At 39.0% G+C, this 23,450-nt stretch overlaps 1 protein-coding gene across 4 annotated transcripts; it reads right to left on the reverse strand.

Annotated features, from left to right (window-relative positions):
- Positions 1-9,379: 9,379 nt before the first annotated feature.
- On the reverse strand, positions 9,380-23,151 carry LOC137351621 (cold-inducible RNA-binding protein-like). 4 transcript variants are annotated; one of them, XM_068016240.1, is made up of 8 exons: positions 23,027-23,151; positions 20,145-20,252; positions 17,807-17,910; positions 17,220-17,352; positions 16,669-16,717; positions 16,521-16,576; positions 10,744-10,816; positions 9,380-9,870 (listed from the first exon to the last, which is right to left on the reverse strand). In XM_068016240.1, the coding sequence occupies exons 2-7, from the start codon at positions 20,242-20,244 to the stop codon at positions 10,812-10,814; spliced, it is 447 nt and encodes a 148-aa protein (XP_067872341.1). In that variant the 5' UTR covers positions 20,245-20,252; positions 23,027-23,151; the 3' UTR covers positions 9,380-9,870; positions 10,744-10,811. The 4 variants fall into 4 exon arrangements, with proteins under 4 accessions (XP_067872341.1, XP_067872339.1, XP_067872340.1 ...); XM_068016238.1 differs by having other exon boundaries at positions 16,521-16,591; positions 23,027-23,150; XM_068016239.1 differs by lacking the exons at positions 9,380-9,870; positions 10,744-10,816 and adding an exon at positions 13,500-14,246.
- Between the last annotated feature and the right edge of the window lie 299 nt (positions 23,152-23,450).

The raw sequence follows: 23,450 nt of genomic DNA on the forward strand, positions 1-23,450 counted from the left end.
CCTCTATGCTGCTGATAGCCTTAAATACTATAACTACTTGCCACAGTGAAAAAAAAATTACATAATTTGACCCAATGAAACAAATATTTGCATTGGAACACATCTAAAAATAAATTCATCCCAACCTTTCACTCCTGCCTTGCCCAAACTGGTCACAAGACTGCAGAAATACAAAACTATCCCTGGAGTTGAGGTAGAAATAGTCAGCTTAGCACTCAGAGAATCAAGCATAAAAGTTAACTGTTATACCTCCTTCAGAGGCTGAACAATGCATTATTTAAAAATTGAATGCCAGATGGAAGGTTCAGTGAGAGTTCCACCCCTCTGTCTTGTAGAAATTTTCAACTCTACTACACAGCTGTTGTTCTACAAGGAATCAAGGCCAACAGCTATCAAAAAACCTCAGCTGTTTTAATAAAAAAATTCTTAGCTTCCTTTGGAAAAGTTACTTATGAATTCCCAGGCATATCGGAAAACAAAAAACTGGTCATTACCAGTTTTTCTAAGCCATCAACCCAAACAAGCTGGGCAAAGTAGAATTAATAAAGGCCCAGGTGTGGATGTGATGTTGTAAACTATTACTGGGATTTTTCCTCTGCCCTTTCAGCATTTGTTATAAAATACTGAATTTATATCATCCTTGAAATCATCTAGCCAATTGCTTTAACATACAAGCAAGGCTCAATTTGCAAAACTCAATTTCTGTTCGTTATAGTCTTTATAATGCAGTTTGTGGAAATACTAACTTTTAAGGGAATTTTCTTTTTGATTTCAATTGAACAAATTTTTAGTGCTGAAGATTAACACAAGGGCTGAAAATACTTTGAATTTTGACAAAATTGGGGAATATTTATACCAAAAACACACATGGCAAATGATCAGCCATGGTGGATATGCCTCAGATACTGAAGCAGTCCGTGTAGAAACACAGCAAGAACTGGACAATATCCAGGCTTGGGCTGATAAGTAGCAAATAACATTCACGCAACACAAGTGCCAGGCAATGACCATCTCCAACAAGAGAGAATCTAGCCATCTCCCCTTGACATTCAATGGCACTACCATCGCTGAATCCCCACTATCAACATCTTGGGGGGGTTACCATTGACCAGAAACTGAACTGGAGCATCCATATAAATACCGTGGTTACAAGAACAGGTCAAAGGCTAGGAATCCTGCAGCGAGTAACTGATCTCCTGACTCTCCAAAGCCTGTCCACCATCTACAAGGCACAAGTCAGGAGTGTGATGGAATGCTCTCCACTTGCCTGGATGGGTGCAGCTCCAACAACACTCAAGAAGCTCGACACCATCCAGGACAAAGCAGCCCACTTGATTGGTACCCCATCCATCACCTTCAACATTCACTCTCCATCACTGATGCACAGCGGCAGCAGTGTGTACCATCTACAAGATGCACTGCAACAACGCACCAAGGCTCCTTAGACAGCACCTTCCAAACCCGCAACCTCTACCAACTAGGACAAGGGCAGCAAATGCATGGAACACCACCACCTGCAAGTTCCTCTCCAAGTCACAAACCATCCTGACTTGGAACTATATCGCCATTCCCACTGTTGCTGGGTCAGATGTACCTACCGCACATGGACAGCAGCAGTTCAAGGCAGCTCACCACCACTTGAGGCAATTAGGGATGGGCAATAAATGCTGGCCTAGCCAGCAACGCCCACGTCCCATGATAAATAAAAAAAATATTTGTTATGAATCACTTTGGAACATATTGCACTTGTGAACAGTGCTATATAAATGCAGGTTCTTTCCTTTGAATATGAATCAATTATTCTGTACACAATTGAAAAAAAGAGGTTATCTAATTGGAAAAATAAATTCTGCGAGTGTGAAACTCCACAGGAAGCCATGAAAGCAGATAAATCCTCACAACTAGAAGTAGTGGGAATAAAAACAGAAAATGCTGAAAATACTCAGCAGGTCCAGCAACTCGTTTCTTTCGCCACAGATGCTAACTTTTCAGGTCAATGACCTTTCATTTCTCTCTCCATAGATGCTGCCAGACCTGCTATTTCCAGCATTTTGTTTTTATTTCAGATTTCCAGCATCCGCAATGTTACCCACTTTTGTAGAAAATGGATCACTTACTGGAAGTCATTAATCTATGAAAACCTATACAGCTACACATATTTCCATCAACATTCCCCATTCCAAATTCCTAATCCACATTTATAATGGAAATTGCACATGTAAACCCATCAAGTCTTAATTTAACATATCACCAATGGAAGCACAACACCACTGCAACTGGTGGGAGGGTATAATTACCTGGAGACATTAGTTTAGTCAGTTTCCATTGTAAATGCGGACACAGGAAACAAAGACAGAATGCATGAATTTAAAAATGGATTTAATAGTCAGTACACCCAGTCCAATTGCCCCCTGCTTCTAACCCCACTTCACCTAGATACTCCTGGTCTTGACTTCCTGTGTACAATGCCACAAGACAAAGTCTTCTCACATCAGTTGATCATATCTAACTGTTCCGTTTTCCATTCAACTTCACCACTACCCTCTAAAAAGGACGGTAGGGTAGTTGAGGATTAACAATATACCCACTTTTTAAACTTTTGAAAATTCTATATAGGATTAAGTACCATTGTACTTATGGCAATTACCTTCCGCATACACTTAAGACATTTTTAATCTTCATACATTATACACTGTGCATGATCCACATTAGCAGTGCTCATCATTCATATACATTATATATTTGCATGAGTCCACCTCAAGCTAAAAACAAAACCTCATTCCAACATTAATTGGATAACTTTGAATTATTTATGGCCCATAAACTGATTTATCCCCACGTATTGCTCCAACCTGGCATTTGATTGAGGATCAGATGAACCCAAATCATTAATCACATCACCCCTCTTTGGAAGGCAACTCTAAGATTCTTTGAGATGTAACAGTATAGCATTTTTTAATGAACTTATTGATTCACTTTTATTTTGATCAAACCCAATTTTACATTAAATCTTCTAGTTATATGCGTTCCTTAAGAAAAATGACAAAACATCTCCAACCTTGACAAGTCTTGCACTGTGCACAAGAAATGAAATCACCTCTCTTGTGGGATCCAAAGTACTGTACAACAAATGCTAGCTCCAAAAACAAAATTGCAAACAAAGATGAAGTTAAGATTCTGAGAGCTACTACAATGAAAAGCCATGTTAAAATTATGTATGTAGTCTCAATGACTCATTTTCTGATCAAAGCCTTGAAGTTAGTGTTGTAGATAAAGGCAACAATTCATTCACTGACACGCCTTTGTTCACTGAGGTATCAGTTTAGAATACATAGGTTAATGACGGCATCAAAATAGCAGCCCAAAGGACTGTCTCATGAACACTATTTTCTCTCATCACAATAGTAATTGCTAGACTAAAATAACTATAGTATTTTAGCAGTGTCCAATGTTATCTACAATCCACATGTGGCTAATTGCCTCTCAAGAACATTTAAAAAAGGTCATTCAGTCCTTAAGCCTGCTCCGTCATTCAGTATAATCACGGCTGATCTTCGACCTCAATTGCCACACCCCCATATCTCTTAATATCCAAAAACCTATTGATCTCAGTCTTGGATATACTCAACAGGAAATCAAATGATATGAGGAACAGGCAGTAAAGTGGAGATGAAGCCAATAATCAGCCATGATTGTATTGAATGATGGAGCAGGCTAGATGGGCTGCGTGGTCTACTCCTTATGAACACCCATAGCCTTCTGTGATAGAGAATTGTGAGGATCCACAACTGAGGGAAGAAATTTCTCATCTCAGTCCTAAATGGCTGACCCCTTATTCTAGGACTGTGGCCTCTAGTTCTAGATTCCCCAGCCAGTGAGAACATCCTCCCAGCACCTACCCTTTCAAGCCTAAGAAATTTGTTTCAATGAGATAGCGTCTCGTTCTTCTGAAGTCTAGGGAATGCAGTCCTAGACTACTCACTCTGCCCTCAGAGGACAATCGCCTCATCAAGAGTCAGTCCAGTGTACCTTAACAGATTCCACGATTTTCCCTTCTATCAGGCTAACTGGCCTTTAGTTCCTGGTTTCCACTGTCCCTCTTTTCTTGCGTAGACATTACATTTGCTACCCTCCAATTATGGGGACTGTTCGAGAACCTAGGGAATTGTCGAAGATCAAAACCAACACCATCTCTAGCTACCCCTTTTAAAACTCAAGTAAACTTTAAATAAAAAGATCACTAACAGTTGTTGGGCACAATCTCAATGCTCAAAATCACAACGTACGCATCTGTACTTTCTTTCCCTCCGTTAAAGACAAAAAAAGTGCGCCAGTGCTTTCGATCAATGTGTGCTTTACATCCTCAATTAGAGCATATTGATTATGTTAAAATGTGCAACATAGGTAAAAAAAAAAAATGCTTGACTTCAGTATCATGAGAACACTAACAACTTATGCAGAAGGGAGCAGTCACCTTGGTTAGCTGAATCATCAGACTAACTATTCCAGGAAAGCAAGCCGAACTAAAAACCAGGAGCTCCAACTTGGCATATCTTAGCAAAGAGCAGGCAGCATCCAACCACGATTGAGACCAGGGGTGAGTCTGCCACATCTCAATGCTGAGAATGTTGACTCTCTATCATTCTGAAGTCAAGCACCACTTCAAAGTGCTGGACAAAAACCTAGAAGCTGCTACGTGCTGTGTCTGATAAATTCAGGCTTGAGCTCCAAACTTTAAAGTTTCACATTGAAAAGTGGTAGATGCTCATTATGTAAATATACCCATGATGCACATTTACCAACTTGATCTTCAACTCATTCCTTCAGCTTCTTCACATTCAAAACATCTTGCTCTTTCGCATTTTTAGATCAAGTGCCCTCAAATTTTTCTATTGCCTCCTTTCAATTGCTACATCTTGTTCTCAATCTCCACTTACCTGGTTACCTTCCCCCACTTCTAAAAGTGGGATAAATCAGAAATTCCCCTCAACCTCTCCACCTTGCTCCTCCTTTAAGACTCTCTTTAAAGTCAACTTCTTTGGCCTAGCTTTTGGCCAGCTATCCTCTTGTGGCTGTGTCAAAATTTCATCTGACAATGAATGGTCCTGTGAAGTGCCTTGGATGTTTGATTATGTTAAAGGCACTATACAAATTCAAGTAGTTGTAATTTCATTCAACAGAATGACACTTGTTAACCTCAACCTCACTTTTCACAAAGTTCCCTTATCCCCACCCATCATACCAGTTCTGGGACCTCATCATCACCCGAGATTTCCACCATGTCTTCAATCACCCACTCCCCTCTTCTATATGCATGCATCTTCCAGTTCAAATCCATCCATCAACATCTCATTCTTGAAGCCAAAAACTGCAGCACAGACCTCAAATAGACCAATAATACAAATGTACTAAAGCAGCTGTAAACGATACCAGGTTAGAAACAGTACTACGAATTAGGAGTAGGCCTCTCGACCCCTTCAAGCCTGCTCCACCACTTAATAAGATCATGGTTGATCTGATTGTGGCCTTAACTCCACTTTCCCGTCTACCCCCAATACCTTTCGCCTCCCTTTTTAGTCAATAATCTATCTACCTCTGCCTTAAAAATATTCAATGACCCTGCCCCTACTACTCTCCAGGGAAGGGCGTTTCAAAGACTCTCAACCCTGAGAGAAAAGAAATTCTCATCTCCATCTTAAATGGCAACACCATATTTTTAAACTGTGCCCCTTAGTTCTAGTCTTTCCAACAAGGGGAAACATCCACCCTGTCAAGTCCCCTTAGGATCTTAGATGTTTCAACAAGATCACCTCATTCTTCTAAACTCCAATGAATACAGACCCAACCCTTCTTCAGATAACCCCCATCCCAGGTATCAGTCGAGTGAACCTTCTTTGAACTGCCTCTAATGCATTTATATTCTATTATATATATTTATAGTTGGCATATAGAAAAAGCAGTGCATCAGAATCATGGTGTATCCCTGAAGAACTAGATATTAATAGTTTGAACTGCTGCACATCAAAATGTTGACCATATAACATCCAAACTATGCTATATAGTCCTGGAGGTAGGACTAATACATTTGAAAATGTAGTACCTATTTAGCTTTAAAACTCAACACTGCAAACACATTCCGGAGAAAGGGGGGGGGGGGGAAAAAAGAGGCAAAATACAAAAATTTCAAAAAGGTTCATGGCCACTCTTCTCAATATTAAGTTGTCAACATGATTTAACACAATGGCCCAGATTTCAGTCAGCAGCAACGTATTGGTGCACACTACTGACCTTGAAGAAAGCTGTTCAAAGATCTGGCACAGACTTCCTATTTCTTGATGGTAATTTAAATCTGTGCCAAATCAAGGGGATTTCTACACATGCAGTAGTGATATCACCAAGCAGGAAATTAAAAGCACTTTATCCTTCACTTTTTATATTTAACATAACAGAATAAATTGGATTTAAAGAGACTAAAATATCACTATAAACAAACTTGAAAAATATTTGAGAAATTTGACATCCACAAAATTAGTTCATCGGGGCCAGTGTGGGTGTTTAACAGTAATTATATAGTACACTGTTAAAAACCCAATTACATCTCATTCAACAAGGTGCAACTTTTTCCAAGGTATTTTTTAAATAAAAAAAGACTAACAGTGGTAGAGTAGAAGCTCCTGTTCCTTCATAGCTCTCCCTTTGATTGAACGATGCAGGGGGAGGGGGTGCCTCAACAAGAGGCTAGCATAGAATTATTGACAGCAACTTTTAGACTTCATTATTCTGCACGTGTACTCCCAAAGTCATAGTCAGTTTCAGTGGAGTAACAACGGTGAATCCTGAGTTTCGCCATCATCACTAATGCAAATCTGGGCCAATCTGTATATACAACCCAAGTCTCCCTTTGTACTGATGGTTTTAGTTGGCAGTTTGGGATTTTACCAGTCTTTCAGTCTCTACACTTCATTATGTGTGGTTCCAATCAGCAGCCTTGATCAATTTGCAGGGTTTTTTTTTGCAACTAGCAAACATATGTTGGGAAAGGCTACATACTATGTCTTCCCGATATGCAACTTGTTCAGAATGTGGCAAAGCATCTGAAATTAGAGGTGAAAACTCATTGTTGAGTTAATATCTACAGTTGATCCAGAAGGGAAGATCAAATTTTCAAATGCAGCTTTCATAAATCTGAGCACTGCTGGGACAAAAAACAGATATCAAATGAACTTTGGTGAAACATTGGAATATATTTAGTCCATACAGTCCCTGGAGCCCGTTTACCCATTCCACTATATCATGGCTGATCTGTACTTCAACTCCTTATCATTTGATAGAGACCAATTGTTAGGCAAGGACATCAAGGAATATGGATGAATGGCTGTTAAGAGGTACAGATTAGTAACTGAGGAACAGGTGCGAGGGGACAAATGGCCAGCTCATGTTTTTCTATTCCTATGAGGTGTTAGATTTTTTCACTACTTGTGTGGGGAGGAAGTGCAGCCTTCTGCACAAGAGCCTTAAAAGGGCAATAAAATTCAATCAGTGGGATAACAAATTACTGGCACACATGATGGGCCAAATGGCCTCCTGATGTAAATTTTTGTATTTCTACATAATAACACAGGTGAGTGTGTTCAGGTATCCTTCCAAATTGCAACTGGTCATGACAAAGGCAGTTTCCGCAAACAGAACCGTATCTCAAACTCTTATGCTGTCACAGGATAAATGACAGGTCAATACAGATCATTCTGGTTGGAACAATTATGCTCTCAGCCCTCTATATAATACTTTTCACAACAGCCTAAAAAGTCAGATTTATTTTCATTTAGATAATTACACAGCATGAAATTAACATTGAATAATTGAATTCCCATGTGCAAACCATTTTAAAATAAAAACATTTGGCATTTTTTCAGCAGCTTTTGATTGCCCGAGACTTTCACAGAGCTGCTCAATTACATGTTGTCTGTGACGTTGAACCAGGCTCAGTTGAAGACAACTTCTGAATGACCAGGAAATTAAAACTAACCATTTATAAACAATGAAGGTGTCCTTTGGACATCTGGGGTTTTCATTTACTTTTGCCACTTGACCATAACAGAAGCCAGGTACAGCTAGAATCAAGTAAAATCAGTTTCCTTACTGTCACCACTAATTCAATTATCCCTTTGGAACAAACCTAATGTGAGGGCTAGACACATAGGCCACCTCTCAAGCTGCAGATGTTTGACAGTTGTGTATTAATTACCACAATTATAGTAACTACTCAGACCACAAGCCATTCTAAAACTTCTTATATCGGCTGAAAATCCTGCTCAAGTTGACTGAAATTAAATGATCACAGAGCCAGATTTGACCCTTCAAACAACCTGTAGGAGCCCTTCCTTTCAGTCAGTCCTTTTGAACTGTTTACAGGTCTAAAAGCAGTTTTCAGTCAGTAAGGGGTTAGCTTCTCTGCTTGGCAAAGAATCTTTTCAATGGAGAAAAGGAAAGATTTACATAATCTTCCAAATCCAGTTCAAAACTCTCAAACTTCTCCAAGGTCTCGCCAGGAAGTTACATTTCTTGATGACTCAACATAAAGCATTCAATTCTAACTACACTTCAACCATCTGGGTGCATCACATGCTAGATGAGAACCCCAGCAAACATCAAGAATGAGACATTGTTGCACGATATGGTGTTACGTCAGAAGCCAAGAGAATAGAAAAGCCAAAACGACGAGCGATGCTTTACAAAACATACTTGCAATTTAGAGATAAACACAAAAAGCAGCGCAGTGAGACCAAAAATGACAATACTAATTTATTAATGAATTCCAAAATGACGCACTCCTACATGTAAAAAAGCACCACGATGCTATATATGGATGTGAGGATACCACTTTCAGAAAATGAAGTGCAGCACCTTTCAACTACAAATACTCCGCTTCAAAATCAGAACAGGCTCCCATTCATCTAATCTACATAGGGTGCTCAATTGAAAATATGAGATTTTATTGTACATAAAAATGAATATAGAGTGTGTAATTTCTCAAGTAAAACATTGACAGGTGGCAGCTTTGGTCAATTTAACAATGACAAACAATTATAATGACTGACAATTAATGCAACTACTAAATCACCTTCAGTACCTCACCTACTTGACACCAAAAGTTAGGGTAGTTTGGAAATGAAATGCTGCAGGTACACTCTTTGGTGTAATATAATAAATGTCAATTCAGATAATTTAGCTTCAAGTATCCTCTAATCCATCTGCCATCCAAAGTAGTCTTCCTCTAAACAGCGAATTCAAGTTCTTTGCAGCTGCCCAGTAGATTTAATTTACATAAACACAAAAATGGGTCTTGACCACTTAAAATAAAAACACTAATCACATTCAATAGAGCCGAAACATTTAATTGACAGGTAAAAGTACATTGTATAATTATTTTTACAGTAAACAGTCATTTACAGAACATTTTTAAATTGTGGTTCCTAAAGTAACCACTGATGTAGAATCAGGAACTGATCTGGTAGTGCTCAGCTAGATGGAACTTTTTTGGATAGGGATTGATGCATAACAATGATGGAAAAATTCATCATTTAAAAAGCGTGCACACACTTGTCATGTTGTGTGACAATAGGTGTTGTTTTCTTAGACTGGGACAGGAGGACTTTCACATCTTGGTGCACTCGATGTTAACTACTGTGCTTTCAAGAATGCCATCTCCACAATTTTATGTCTAATGAAATGGAAGGGGAACTGTAGGCTGGATACAAACAATTTTATCCAACAAAAAAGTCTTGCCCAGTTACCTGAAAACATTAACTGCAACTATGCTAAAAATGCTTTCCTTTTTTTCTTCCTTTTCTTTCCAACAGAAGGATCAGCCTAAAATGAGCAAACACAGCATTAACAAAGATTGTTCAAAAGGTGCTAGATTCACGATTTTGTTGACATTTTCAAAGCTTTGATACAGAATAGAAATGAAAACAAATCTAGGGCAAAGTATTGAAGATCCGTATTTACAACTGGTATAAACGTGAACCAAGATCTTACGCAAATCCTATTAGATGCAATATTCTACAAGCACAATAGCTTGAAGAAACCATTCAAGAATCAACTCATTGACCCAATACAATGTTAGAATGACAAAGGGTTAATGGAAGTGGGAACAGTAGAAAAAAATGCCCGTGTTCACCAGACAGAACACTTATTCATAGTAAAAAGCAAACTTATAGCAGCACTCAAAATCTTGGATTAGGCTAAAAGGAACAAACCTAATCACGACTTAATAGTAACCAACATTGCATAACTAGCAAAATGTGACTTTTCTCAAAAGTGAAATTCTACTCTTCTCCCTCCCCCATCCTGATTAATATATGCTGGTGCAATTAACATGGTAACTTGTCAGGATAGATTAACAAATGTACAGAAGTTAATTTGTTTTAAGTCAAAGGATCTCTGATCTGTACGGACTCAGATCTACACCCAACAGTGGTAGATTCCTAAACGTGATCTGACAATATCATGTACATAAAAGATCAACTCAACTGATAGCATGGAAGAGAATAAATTGAAAAGGGCAATAAAGCTTCATCGCAGTTCCAATATGCTGGTTTCACTATTAAAAAGGTGGAGCTTTCAAAATTCTCAATTTTTCTCCAATTTTGTATTCTGTTAGACATAGATGTGCACAATGATCTAATTCACACTGGTGACAAGTTTGCACCTGCTATACGAATTTTATTTTAAACTACTTACGTTGTTTTTCAGGAGATTTCACCTCACTTTCCAAAATTTAAACGACAATCTTCTTACTTCAACTTTGTTCATTCTACAACAGAAGAAGCCAATAAGTTAACCTTTTTTTGCATGCAATTTCAAATATTAATCCATTAACCAATTCTCTAACCGAGCATAAAATTCCACATCAGCACAAAAACTTAAGTGCGTCATCAGAAAGCCAATTCAAAATATTCTATAGTCCTTGCTTTCAAAATGTCTTACTTTAGCAAATCCAAAAGTGTAAGTGTAATACTTGCACAATTGAGAAATTCAAGTGTGTTCAACTGGAACTCAGAATGAATCATTAAATGAGTTTTGCTTTCCTCCAATTTAAAACTTAGAGGGGGTGGGGGGCTGCGAAGAAATTGAAATCCACACCCTTAGTGAAAAAACTCATTTTGAAAATGTAGAGACCTGCGTAAATATTCAGACCCTAAGACATCTGCCACCCCAGCTTCCTGAAGAGAGTAGCTACCCAAAAGGGAATAGTGTTATAATTACAGAAAATTAGTATTTAATGACAAATATGCTACCAAATACAAGAAAAATGCAGAATTTGAGCAATTGCTTGTGGTATGCTGGGCCCCAGACTGAAATCTGGGGACCTCGCGAACACCAGTTTGAAAATGTATGCTGTATTATTAGGAATAACTAGTGTTATGAACAAGAACTGGGATATTGATAAAATTGATCAAGACACAAATTCCTCTTTCTTCCACTTAACAGCACAGTTGACTTTAGTATTCATATCGCTGAGCTTGGCAAGTTAAAGTCTAGGATATGAAGTAGACACATGATCAGTTTCACATCAAGAGTCCTCCACTGATCTTTTCACCCAATGGCAACAATTCAACTTGATTTGGGTGCATTTCAGTGAACTGTAGTATGCTTGAACTCATTAGAGATGTACACATTAAAGAGGCCAAGAAGGAAATCCACGAGTTTATTCCAAGCACATCACCAGAACATTTAAAATGGATCAGCTTAACAAAATGGGAAAGTGGACATTGTACGAGAGCAAAATGAGTTACCTCAAGGCTATGATTATGTCCACTGACGCATTAGCCATAACCAGCTGAAGTTTCTTTGCAGGAGGAACACGTCATTCTTCAATGCCACTACTTTCAAAGCTAGCAAAAATCTTGATATTGTAAAGTATATGAAATCTTTGTGACAAGTAATGTGGGCTATTATCTTAATTCATGTAATTGTTGCACAAGTTTCAAATATTAAAGGACTTAACAGCTTAGCAGGAAGTACTTTCAGGTAAGATAATCTGAAAAAGTTTTACTTAAATGCCTGGTGAAAAGGGTTTTTTGGAGGAGGAGGAAAGGGAAATGGAAAAATTTGCATTTCACATGAGAATTGCTTTAGAGCCATTACCTTTGGGGCTAGAGTAATAACTTAAAATTATTGATCACTTCTAGGATGCTGCAATATTATTTGGGCTCCTTTCAGGCTTGTTGTTTGGAATTTCCGTGAACAATTATGTAAAAATAAGTCGTGGTGTGTTTCAATCTGAACAAGCTAGCTTTACCTACTGAAAAAAAATGGCAGTTTTAATCTGATTACTCATTTTAGTTATCCACAAAATATTATTTGCACATTAACTAGGAGCGAAGAGGGCTCACAAATTAAATTCAGGCAAGCCATTAAAACAGAAAAATGTTATGGAGGAAAGGACATGGATTACATTTATATAGAGCCAGTGGGTCATCCTGAGACACAGCACTTACTAAAAATCAAAATGACTCCTTCATGCCTTTTCAAAAATAGTCTACAAAGGTAAATCAACATTTTCCTCACAAGAGAAACTGGCTTGCTGGGTCAAGGGGAGAAGAGACATTAAGGGAAGGAAGGGGGTCTGGAGAAAGCAGGAAATCACTGAAAATGAGTAAGGTCAATTGTAATTCATCTCCTGTATAACTAGGTCCCAACTCCACTCCATCTCCCTCTCCTTCAAATGTAGTTCAAAATGTGCTCAGTTTATAAATGTAGGGTACTTAGTGACCTCAAATGTAGAACACTTCATAGAAACCCAGTCCTCCGTGTCTGCGTGAGTTTCCTCCGGGTGCTCCGGTTTCCTCCCACAAGCCAAAGACTTGCAGGTTGATAGGTAAATTGGCCATTAGCAATTGCCCCTAGTATAGGTAGGTGGTAGGGAAATATAGGGACAGGTGGGGATGTGGTAGGAATACGGAATTAGTGTAGGATTAGTATAAATGGGTGGTTGATGGTCGGCACAGACTCGGTGGGCCGAAGGGCCTGTTTCAGTGCTTTATCTCTAAACTAAACTAAGTAGACAATGTCTGTCATTTCAGCTGCACTGTTAAACACAAGATTTGATGCACTACAGATTACCCAATAGCAAGTTTAAAAAAAATGTTGCTTCTAAAAGCAGTGTTATTAATAGGTAGAAAGTTAGCCATGAAACAATGCAATGTTATGCTTTTCTGGCAACCTCCATATACACAGCTTTAAAAAAAATGTGCTAATTACACAGCATGTGAAGTTACTTAAAAAAGGTCAAAATAGAAAGCTAAGTTCTTACTGCATAAAGTCGTCATTTAGAAGTATAAAAGGTAGATAAAGGACACAATAATCAGAATGTGACATGTATTAAACTGAGTATTCAACATCCAATTTCAGTCACTACATTTTATCCAAATTGAATGAACTCATTAGCAGGGTTCACTATAACACTTATGGTTGATTAAAGGCAACAAGAGATCTTTGGGCAAGGTTCTTTAATTATGTTTCCAAAAAGCCAAGTTTATACAAAAAAAATTGTTCCATCCTTGCGCATGAAATACAGCATGAACAAATGGCCAACGTTACCAGTATATAATTTTCCAAAAACAAGCCTCCTATATTAGATTGAAAATGAATGCATTTTTTGTAAATTGTATCTTAACAGGTTTTATGCAAAATACTCAAGATCCAGCAGATTTGAACATTCCACTGCAAGTTAATTTTTAATGACAGGCAGAACGACTGAATGCTGATTTACCATCAGGAAAGTAATGTGTATAATTGTATTCAACAAACAAGCTTGAAAAAGTCAACACGCTGCAGCATGCACAGCTTTTGTGATTTAGTTTAAATTGAGCTTTTTTTTTCAAAAAAAAAAATGACCAGCAGAAGGGAGAGAAAATGAGGAATATATCAAAATTCTGCAAAAAACACAGGGGGGCAGGGGGGAACTGATTGAGGATTTCAATAGGATAAAAGAAGATCAAGTCTGTTCTTTACAGGCGTGGGGCTGAAAGTGAAAAGTTTTTGAAATAAATAGGTTCAATAGGTCTTTTTTGACCCAAAAGTAAATGCACATTCAAGTCAGAAGCTATCAGACTGTCAATAATTTTGATAATGTTAAAACAGGCAACAAGTTCAGAAGACAACTGCTTTCTGTAGTTCCAAAACTCAAGAGCCAAAAGGAGGATGATCTTGATTCAAGGAGACTGATTATTCATTTGTAGCTGGAGGAGGAGAAGCAGGCACAATGTAAAGAATTTGTAATACATTTTTAATTCAGCTTCTCCATATTCTATCAGATTGTAAAAAATAGAAACTCACTGGCACACATTTCCCTTGTTTAACACCATTTAATTTTAGCTACAAAATGCATGGAGTGCCAGTATTGGAAAAGCTCAAAACTAAGTATATTCAAAACAAGCAACTGGGCAGGCAGTGCAAAATTCCAATTTGGAAATCTATTTCAATGGATAAGCTCTTACATTTGCCAGGATATTAGATTAACACTTCAGTCCCAAGTCTTTTTCTTGGGGTTATAGATAAAAATCAAAAGGGGAAAAGAGGTAGAGAAGAAAGGCGGCTAGCATATGAAGCACCCACCTCTTACCACTTGATACAGAATGCCACTGAAAACACATTGTGGCAACATCCACAGCCAAGACAATTTCCTTTCATTATGGCAAGGTTGCATATGGGCAGAAAATTGATACACCTAGAGAAACACCAAAGCTAAAGCATCTCCTGTGATGTCCTGATTTTCTATGAGCAACAAGACAAATGCCCTTTCGAGTGCATTAGTGATGCTGTAGGTAGAAGTGTGGGTAATCTGGAACAACTTCTAGATACAGAAGTGTATAGTTGCAGGACTGTGTCAATGCCTAAAAAGAGTGTGCAACATGCATTGCCAGATATATATATTTCACTGAAATAGAACTGGTAGCGTAAGCTTTAGTGCTCGACTCCTAAAGCCCCGTGAACAAAATTCAGCAGCCAAAGCACCATGGAGCATTATGCAGAAGAGGTTATTTCATGTCGTCACCTCCCTCTCCCTTCAATATACTGCTGACTAAATAGCACATCATAATAACCATAAAGGTCACAGGTCCCAGTGGCAGAAGCCATAGTCGCAAATATAATGGGCTAAAAATAAAAGTGCTTTAAATTTGTTCTCAAAACAAGCAATGAGTTCATATTGAACAAAATTTCTTCAGTTCTAGTGGACAGTTGCAAATCAAAATTTTATTTGTAAATTTTAAGCTGACTCAATATAATTCTCATCTTGTGCAATTTGGTTTATAAATGTGCAGAAACAGACTCTGGGAAACAATACTTGAAGGTAACCAGCATTTTTCCGTAAACGTAAATGACCAACAGGACCATTCCATTTATTCAGTTAGAATTGAATTAATTGGGCAGAGGTAGAATCAAAAGGATAAAAGGAAAACTGAACAGTAAAATCCCAATTATTCAATCTAGACATTATACATCGCATTTTGAATCTAAAATAAACCTAATGAGTTAAGCTGTTAAATAAAGTCCTATTAGAAGCACATTTTATTTAAAACACTTCAATAATTGAAGCACAACAATTCATAGTGGAATTTTACAAAACATTAAACTCGATATAAACTGCAGTTTGGTAAAGGAAATTTGATTATTGCTGTAATAAAATCCTAAATTACAACATTTAAAATACAATTTAAAACCGATGCAACAACTTCTGCTCACCCCAAAATTTCCATTTCTTCCTTCTACTCAGTTTTTTCCTCTAATCCATGGTAGCCTTTTAGAAATTGTGTACTTACCTTTTCTCTGGCTTCCACTTTGTTTAGAGGAAGGAATACATTTCAAAATTTAGGTGCGCGCTTGATGGCGGGGAGGGTTGACCAACAGCTTTTCAGCAACTTCAATTCTTAAATCTTATTAATTGACAGTTGCGGCAGTTACATTCCAATGAGTAAAAATATGCCCCAACAGTGGTGCTGCTAAATTAATAACTCCTTCTTAAAAACACATAGCTAAACACTCATGGTTAGTGTATCTCCAATTCAATACTGAAATTTTGCAACCTGTACTATTATTATTAAGTTCACTGGTATAATGGCTTACACTGAGCTTGCTGCAGTTACAAATAACACACCAAGGCATTATTGCAGTTAAAACCTAATTTGGGGAAAGGCGAAAAAGGGAACTTGAAAAGCAATATACAACTCGTTATCCCATTTACCCCAGGTGAGATTTTCAGAAAGCTTGTACTTTATAAAGCAGATCACATCTCTACGTCAGCACTAATTTATCAATAGTATGAGAAATTTCAGTATCCCAAGGTGAGGTTCTTAAAGATTTTGTAAAAAGGAAAAATATGAACATTTTTAAAATACAAGATTAAATGGGTAAGCTATATGACTGCAACTACACTGTTCTAAGCTCAATGATTTTCAGTGTTAAGTTGCAAATTGCACTGGAAGCTTACACAAGAGTTTGATATATGTACTTACCATAACTATCATAGTCATCCCGGTATGACCTTCCAGCTGAACTATAGCCATAACTGCTAGAATTTTGACTCCTGCAATTAAAAAAATGTTTTTAACCACATGCAAAACAAAATAGATTTACTGATTATGCAGGAATATAAATATTTACCTATTATAGTAGTCATTTCTGTAATTGCTTCGTCCACTTCTGTCACCATCTATTGGAAGATTGAGCAAGTTAGCCTTTAGGTAAGTGTGGTTGGGGGGTGGGGCAGGGGAGGGTAGGAGAAAAAAGAGAAATTTAACATCTACCCAGGTACTATATCCATGATATATCAGTATTAAACTGCACGAAATTTAATTAAAATTGTGGATGGAACCGTATATTAGCTCCGACATGCAGAATGCCACCATCTCCCATTCTGTACAACAGTACAGCAGCGCATCCAACACTATTTAAGAAAGTTTATTATTCAACATTAGCAAAGCAATAATCATCATCCACCCCTCGATGCCCCAAGGGCATTGAGTCAACCATATAATGTAGCACTGAAGTCACCCCCAGACCACGACAGACAGGAACATGTATCCTGCAGCATTCATGGTAGTTTTTCTGCAGCAAGCCCACAAATTGTCAAATTTACTGATTTAATTTTCACAAATTGCCATTTGAACTCATACGATTCTCTATTACATTCACAGATCAGCATTATAGAGCACCTCTGTAAAATCCACGGTTGCTTCTCCCACCACGGAATCCATAACCTCGTGATTGCCCACTCTGGTAATTCCGAGATCGTCCCCCAGAGCCTTTGCCCGCCTGGTCTACTCGAATTTGCCGACCATCAACTGACTGTCAAGAGAAATGAAACGGACAAATTGCTACAGTGGAACAGTATAGAATCACAAAACTTCATCACTGTTTTCCTCAATGCTTAGAATTCAAAATGAACTTCCATTTTACTTGAGTAGTCTATTATTAGGTACAAGTGAATAGCTGGCATGGGAAAACAAATCTGGAACCATCAGGCTAATCAAGTGGGAGATAATTATCCACCAGTCCAATTTGGCTGAATGTCTGAGGATAGTTACGAAGTTACTTCAAGGAAACTGGAATATACGTATTTAGATAGATTGAGGCAGTTTACAAAAGTGTAAATGATGTATGTTCTTCAGAAAACTAAACATTAAAGCACAAAATACTTTCTCAATTTGAATAAATCCCAGATTAAAATATTGAAGTATCATGCATCTGAAGAGATGCCTACCACCTAATCTTTAAAAGACACTCATCTAGAAATATATACCTTTCCATTCATGGCCAAGGCATCTCTTGCGTCATCAGGATTTTCAAAAGTAACAAAACCAAACCCTCTGGATTTGTGTGTGTCTTTATCTTTAATCACAAGGACTGAACATGGGTCAGGAGAAAAGAAGAGAGCATTAAGTTTTCAAGTTAAAACAGCATTTAAATTTCTAAAGTAACCACCTTAGCTTGTAATATTTGTTGATGGGGTACGATTCCAAGCTGGCTTTTAAAAAAAAGCATGCAATTAAAAAAGGACTGCTGTATCCCAGGCAAGGTCTTTGGACTTGAGGATTGATGAATCCATACAAGGAAACCTGCTAGCCTTCAATAAAGAAAACAAGATGGGCTGAATTTTATGCCTTTGGTGTTGGGGGTCATGGCAGGAAGGGGGGGCGCCCGGAAAATTCTTCCCGGAGAAGTCTGCCATGATCCCCCGATGCAGAGAAGGCCTCGCCGCATTGTACCAGCAGCGGCGAAGCCTCGGTGCGGTCCTCCCTGCCGCTCAGCGTGACATGGGGCGGGGAGGGGAAAAGAGAATGAAATTATCGGGGGGGGGGGGGGGGGGGGGGGGGCAAAGGAGTTTTAATTGGCTGTGGGGATGGGGGAAGAGCTCGGATTGGGAATAAAGTTACTTTTGGAGATGTAGGCCCAAAAGCAATCATTGATCATTGTGGTAGGGGAGCAGGGCCCGGGGGGGGGGGGGGGGGGGGAAGAAGAGGAGAGAAGAGATGGGAAAGGCCACCAGCTTTCATTTAATGTTTGCAACACAAATTAACTATATTATTTAAAAATTTCTTCGAATGGTTTGAAGTCCTTTAAAAACGGCGCGTGTGCAGTGGCTCCCTCTATGTCACAAAGAGCAGCCGCTCCGCCCCCTCCATTTAAACGAGCCCCCACGCAAAATATCGCGGGGCTCAACAACAGCGCATCTGCGCCTGAAGACCACTGACAGCAAAGTGTGTTGCCACAATTTGCGGCACGCTCATAAATTTCAGCCTGATGTGTCAGCATTTAAGCCAGACTTCATTCAACACCCTAGTCATTTGCTAAGCCAAACTACATCAAAAACTTGATGGTATGTTTGATCCAGAGCCACGCTTCCCATATCCAATCAACAAATCCACTTAATTCTATTTCCAACATTACCAACCACTGTACCTCCATTTTGTAATTTCATGAGGTCCTCCTTTTCAACATGTCATTCACCACAAATTTCAATTTTCTGAAAATTCAACTGCAAGATCTTGCTTAGCCATTCCTCCCAGCCTCACAAACCTTCATTTGGCTGGTCTGTGCCACACACATATTTGCAACATTCCTCAAAACCCTCCAGGACCTCATCCCAACTTAACTCAAACTTATCCCCCGCCCCATGCTCTCCAGCACCCCATCCTCGACCATTTGCCTAACCTTCACCCCAATATAATATTTCAACTACCTCAGCTCAAATCTTAAGTTCTTGTGCAAAACCTTTCTGCTTCTGCAGTTCAAAAACCTTCACAAAGCCTATATTTTCAAGCATGATTTCAGTCACCTCTTCCAACGTGCATTATGGTTCAACAACTGCTGAATCCATTTATCCACTCTTTCCCAAACCCCCACGCCCCCAAACAAGGGATCCTAGATTGCCAATGTAGAAAACACAGTATAAATACAGCATGAATAACCAGTCACTATTTTTCAGTGTTCCTGGTTGAAGCAAGAATGCAGCCTAGGAGTACTCCATACTTTTCTTCATCAGGCTTTGACTATCTGCAAGTTGTACACAAAGGGAGAATTCTTTTTCTTTAAAAGGGGCACTAGACTACGCATAACTTGCATTCCTCAGACTGACCTAGCAGACTTGCTTTTTTAAAAAAGACGTTAAAGGTAGGAAGGGTACCTTCCGTACTTCAATTAGGCCTGAACCTAGGCTTCTATACTGGGACTTCAACCCATAACCTTTTTATTTAGGAAAGAGCACCAATCGAGACAATGTGATGAGAATTATAGCAGTTGGATGTCAATCAAAATAACCAGCTAAGACACATGACTCCTCCATCTTGACGGGGTAAATTTTTCTGCAGAAATTAAAACAGCTCGTTTTTAAGAATGCACTGAAAAATGAGAATCTGTTGAGTCTTGCCAGCTGAATACATACAATCTTCTTTCCCAGCAAGTACCAACCAATTCTGACAATCTCCTTCTTTGGTTGTCATCTTCTGCAGCACCCTGTTTCAGTTAATATATACACCAAATGCTATCAGCCAGTAATAAAGCATATTTGGCACCTTTTTTTCCCTAGTAGGGGAATGGCCACATTAAAACTGCTTCAAATAAACACATTAGGACCTTACCATCGCGAACTTCTCCATACTTGGAAAATACCTGCTCCAGTGATTGCTCATCTGTGTCAAAGCTGAGCCCACCGACAAAAAGCTTTCCTTCATCAGACATGGTATTTTCTGGGAGAAAACAGAGCACTATAATACATTTACAACCTCAATGAAAATTATTGCAATCATTAAATTGCATTTTGCAAGGGAGAATTTACTGCGAAAATTAAAAATACTTCCTGACCCTGCCCATCTGATAGGAACAGGTTTTTTTTTAAAAAGGAGTAATTCAGCAGGAAAGTCACAGTACACAAGCATTTAAGTTTTTGCAGATAAATTCTGGAAATAGATGAAAATGGTAGATATATATTCCCAATTCCTGCAAATACTGATGTACTGAAAGGCCTACTTAAACCCATCATTTGACACAAACTAATAAATGTATTGCAGGAGGTGTAATACCTGCCCTTTTACTTCCTCTCTCCTCACCATCCAAGGCCCCAAACACTCCTTGCAGTGAAGCAGTGATTTACTTGTACTTCATTCAATTTAATGTACTGCATTCACTGCTCACAATGCAGTCTCCTCTACACTGGGGAGACCAAATGCAGATTGGGTGACCGTTCTGCGGAACACCTCCGCTCAGTCTGAAAGCATGACCCCAAGCTTCTGGATGCTTGCCATTTCAACTCACCCCCTTCCCATGCCCACATTTCTGTCCTTGGCCTGCTGCAGTGTTCCAGCGAACATCAATGCAAACTCAAGGAGCAGCACCTGATCTTTCGGTTAGGCACTCTACAGCCTTGTGGACTCAACCTCAAGTTCAACAATTTCAGAGCATGACTGACTTTTTAAAAACTATTTTTCTATTTATTTTGTTTTTTAACCATTTGCCTGTTTTTTCATGTGGACAAAGATGCTCATCCCTCTGCCATTAATACTCTCTGGACAAATGCTTTGTCTTTCACCACAAGCATTAACATGCTCTTTGCCTTTGTCCCATGACAGCTTTCTTAATCTCTCCTGCCCATTGCCCTATCACACACCTTCCCTTTTGTTCTTTTCCCCACCAACCACCCCCCGCACTGGCTTAAAACCCAATTCTTTTCTAACCTTTGCCAGTTCTGATGAAAGGTCAGATCTGAAATGTTAACTCTGCTTCTCTCTCCAGATGCTTTCTGACCTGCTGAGTATTTCCAGCACTTTGTTTTTATTTCAGATTTCCAGCATCTGCAGAATTTTGCTTTTAGTTAATGCATTTAGTATGGCACTCAAGAGGTGAGAATGTTTCTAAAGAATGAGGAAATGAACAGTAAAGTCCATAATAACAAAGCACTGGAAATACTCAGCAGGTCAGGCAGCATCTGCAGCGAGAGCAGAGTTAATGTTTCAAGTCTGAGCGCTTTCACCAGAACTCAACAAGAGTCCATATATACCATGAGTTCCGAAGAAGGGTCACTGACCCGAAACGTTAACTCTGCTTCTCTTTCCACAGATGCTGCCAGACCTGCTGAGTGAATCCAGCATTTCTTGTTTTTGTTCCATATATACCTTGGTGGGCAGTCATAAAAATGTACTTGACCCTAGACCTGTGAGCAAGGTCTCATTTTCAAGTCCCACATTTTTATTTAAATGACAAAAGGTTTAAACTAAAAAAAAATTCTGAGGAAGTATTAAAATATTTTGATTTAAGACAAGGTTACAGATTTCATGAGTTTCTCATGCCGTTTGGGCAGGGTCAAACAGCTAAGATGTCATGACATTGAGTCAGAGTTATACAGCACAGAAACAGGCCCTTTGGCACATCGTGTCCACACCAGCCATCAAGCCTATCTATTCTAATCCCATTTTCCAGCACTTAGCCCATTGCCTTGTATGCTATGGCATTTTAAGTGCCCATCTAAATACTTAAATGCTGCGCACACCCCTTCAGGCAGTGTGTTCCAGATTCCAACTACCCTCTGGGTGAAAAAATGTTTCCTCAAATCCCTTCACATAATCCTCATTATTAAATCTATAAAGTATCTGAAAATATTATGGGAAAACATTGCTGTATTCGTTCAGACAAGTTAACTCAGTTAAAATTAAAACATGCATCTCTTGAAGGGCAAGGAAAATTAATACTAGATACTTCCTTCATTAATGCTGTGCTACCCATAAAAATCTATTGTGTTTTGATTGGACGTTATGTACATACTTCACTCAGATTGGCAGTTATCAAAAGAATGGAGGCAATATGTAATTACATACAATCCATAAAATATGCACAAACGTGCATTAGTTAAGCTGCATTACGTGGCTACAGAAACTCCGCATAAACCCTGCAAATTACGAATGCGGTTCCACAATCTGATGTAAAAAAAAATCTACTATTTCAATTCAAACTTTACAAACTGGAGAGCTACCAAGGTTGACTCATGTTTCTGGGTACAGTATTGTGTAGGCAAAAGAAGGGATGGGGGAGGGGAAGGACAAATGAACCGCGGGAGTTTTAATTCCAACTGCGACACACAAGATGGAGCCGGCTGAATCCACCCACCGAACACACTCAGCCTTCAAGAAAGACCTGGAGACAATCCCAGCCGCCGCCATTTTACCGCCTCGCCGCCATTTTAAACAGTGGCTCAGTGCCGGCCGTAGTAAAAAAAAACTAAAATCAGATACTGGCGACCTAAAATTTACCCTCACTTCCCGATAACCCCTCACAACATACGAAGGAGTAGACATTAACAAGAGCCTTTTAGCACTGAAAAAGCTTAACTTCCATTTCATTAATTCACCAAGGAGAGAACGGTCTTCGCCCTGGTTTCACAGATTATAAACATTTAATCGGCCATAGTTATCAATCTACATCACCGCTCCTCAAATACAATCTGAACATCTTAACCAGCAACCTCACTCACCGTATTTTATCCACAAACAACACAGTATGTTTTTTTTTAACCGCACCGCCTCTCCTCTTCTCCAAGACAATCGACAGCACGAAAGCAAAAAACGATTCCGCCCGCCCTATTTTCTCAATACTGCGCAGGCGCGGCGCCTTGATTTCCAATCGCGTCTTTGTGACCAGACCCAAAGAATAGTCAGTACACAGGCGCGGCGCCTTGATTTCCTATCCAGTCCTTGTGACCAGACCCAAACGCTCGGCACTGCGCAGGCGCAGCGAACAGATTTTTTTTGAAAAAAACCGTCGTCCCCGGTGCCCGAACTATTTCCCCATCAAAACAGGCTACCTCGGCAGTGCGCATGCGCAGATCGGGTTCCTGTCAAGATTGCTTCCGTTCCAGAAAAATAAAATGCTGCAAATGTTCAGCATCTGTGGAGAGA

Source organism: Heterodontus francisci, chromosome 36 (genome assembly GCF_036365525.1).
Source record: "Heterodontus francisci isolate sHetFra1 chromosome 36, sHetFra1.hap1, whole genome shotgun sequence".
Lineage (NCBI taxonomy): Eukaryota > Metazoa > Chordata > Chondrichthyes > Heterodontiformes > Heterodontidae > Heterodontus > Heterodontus francisci.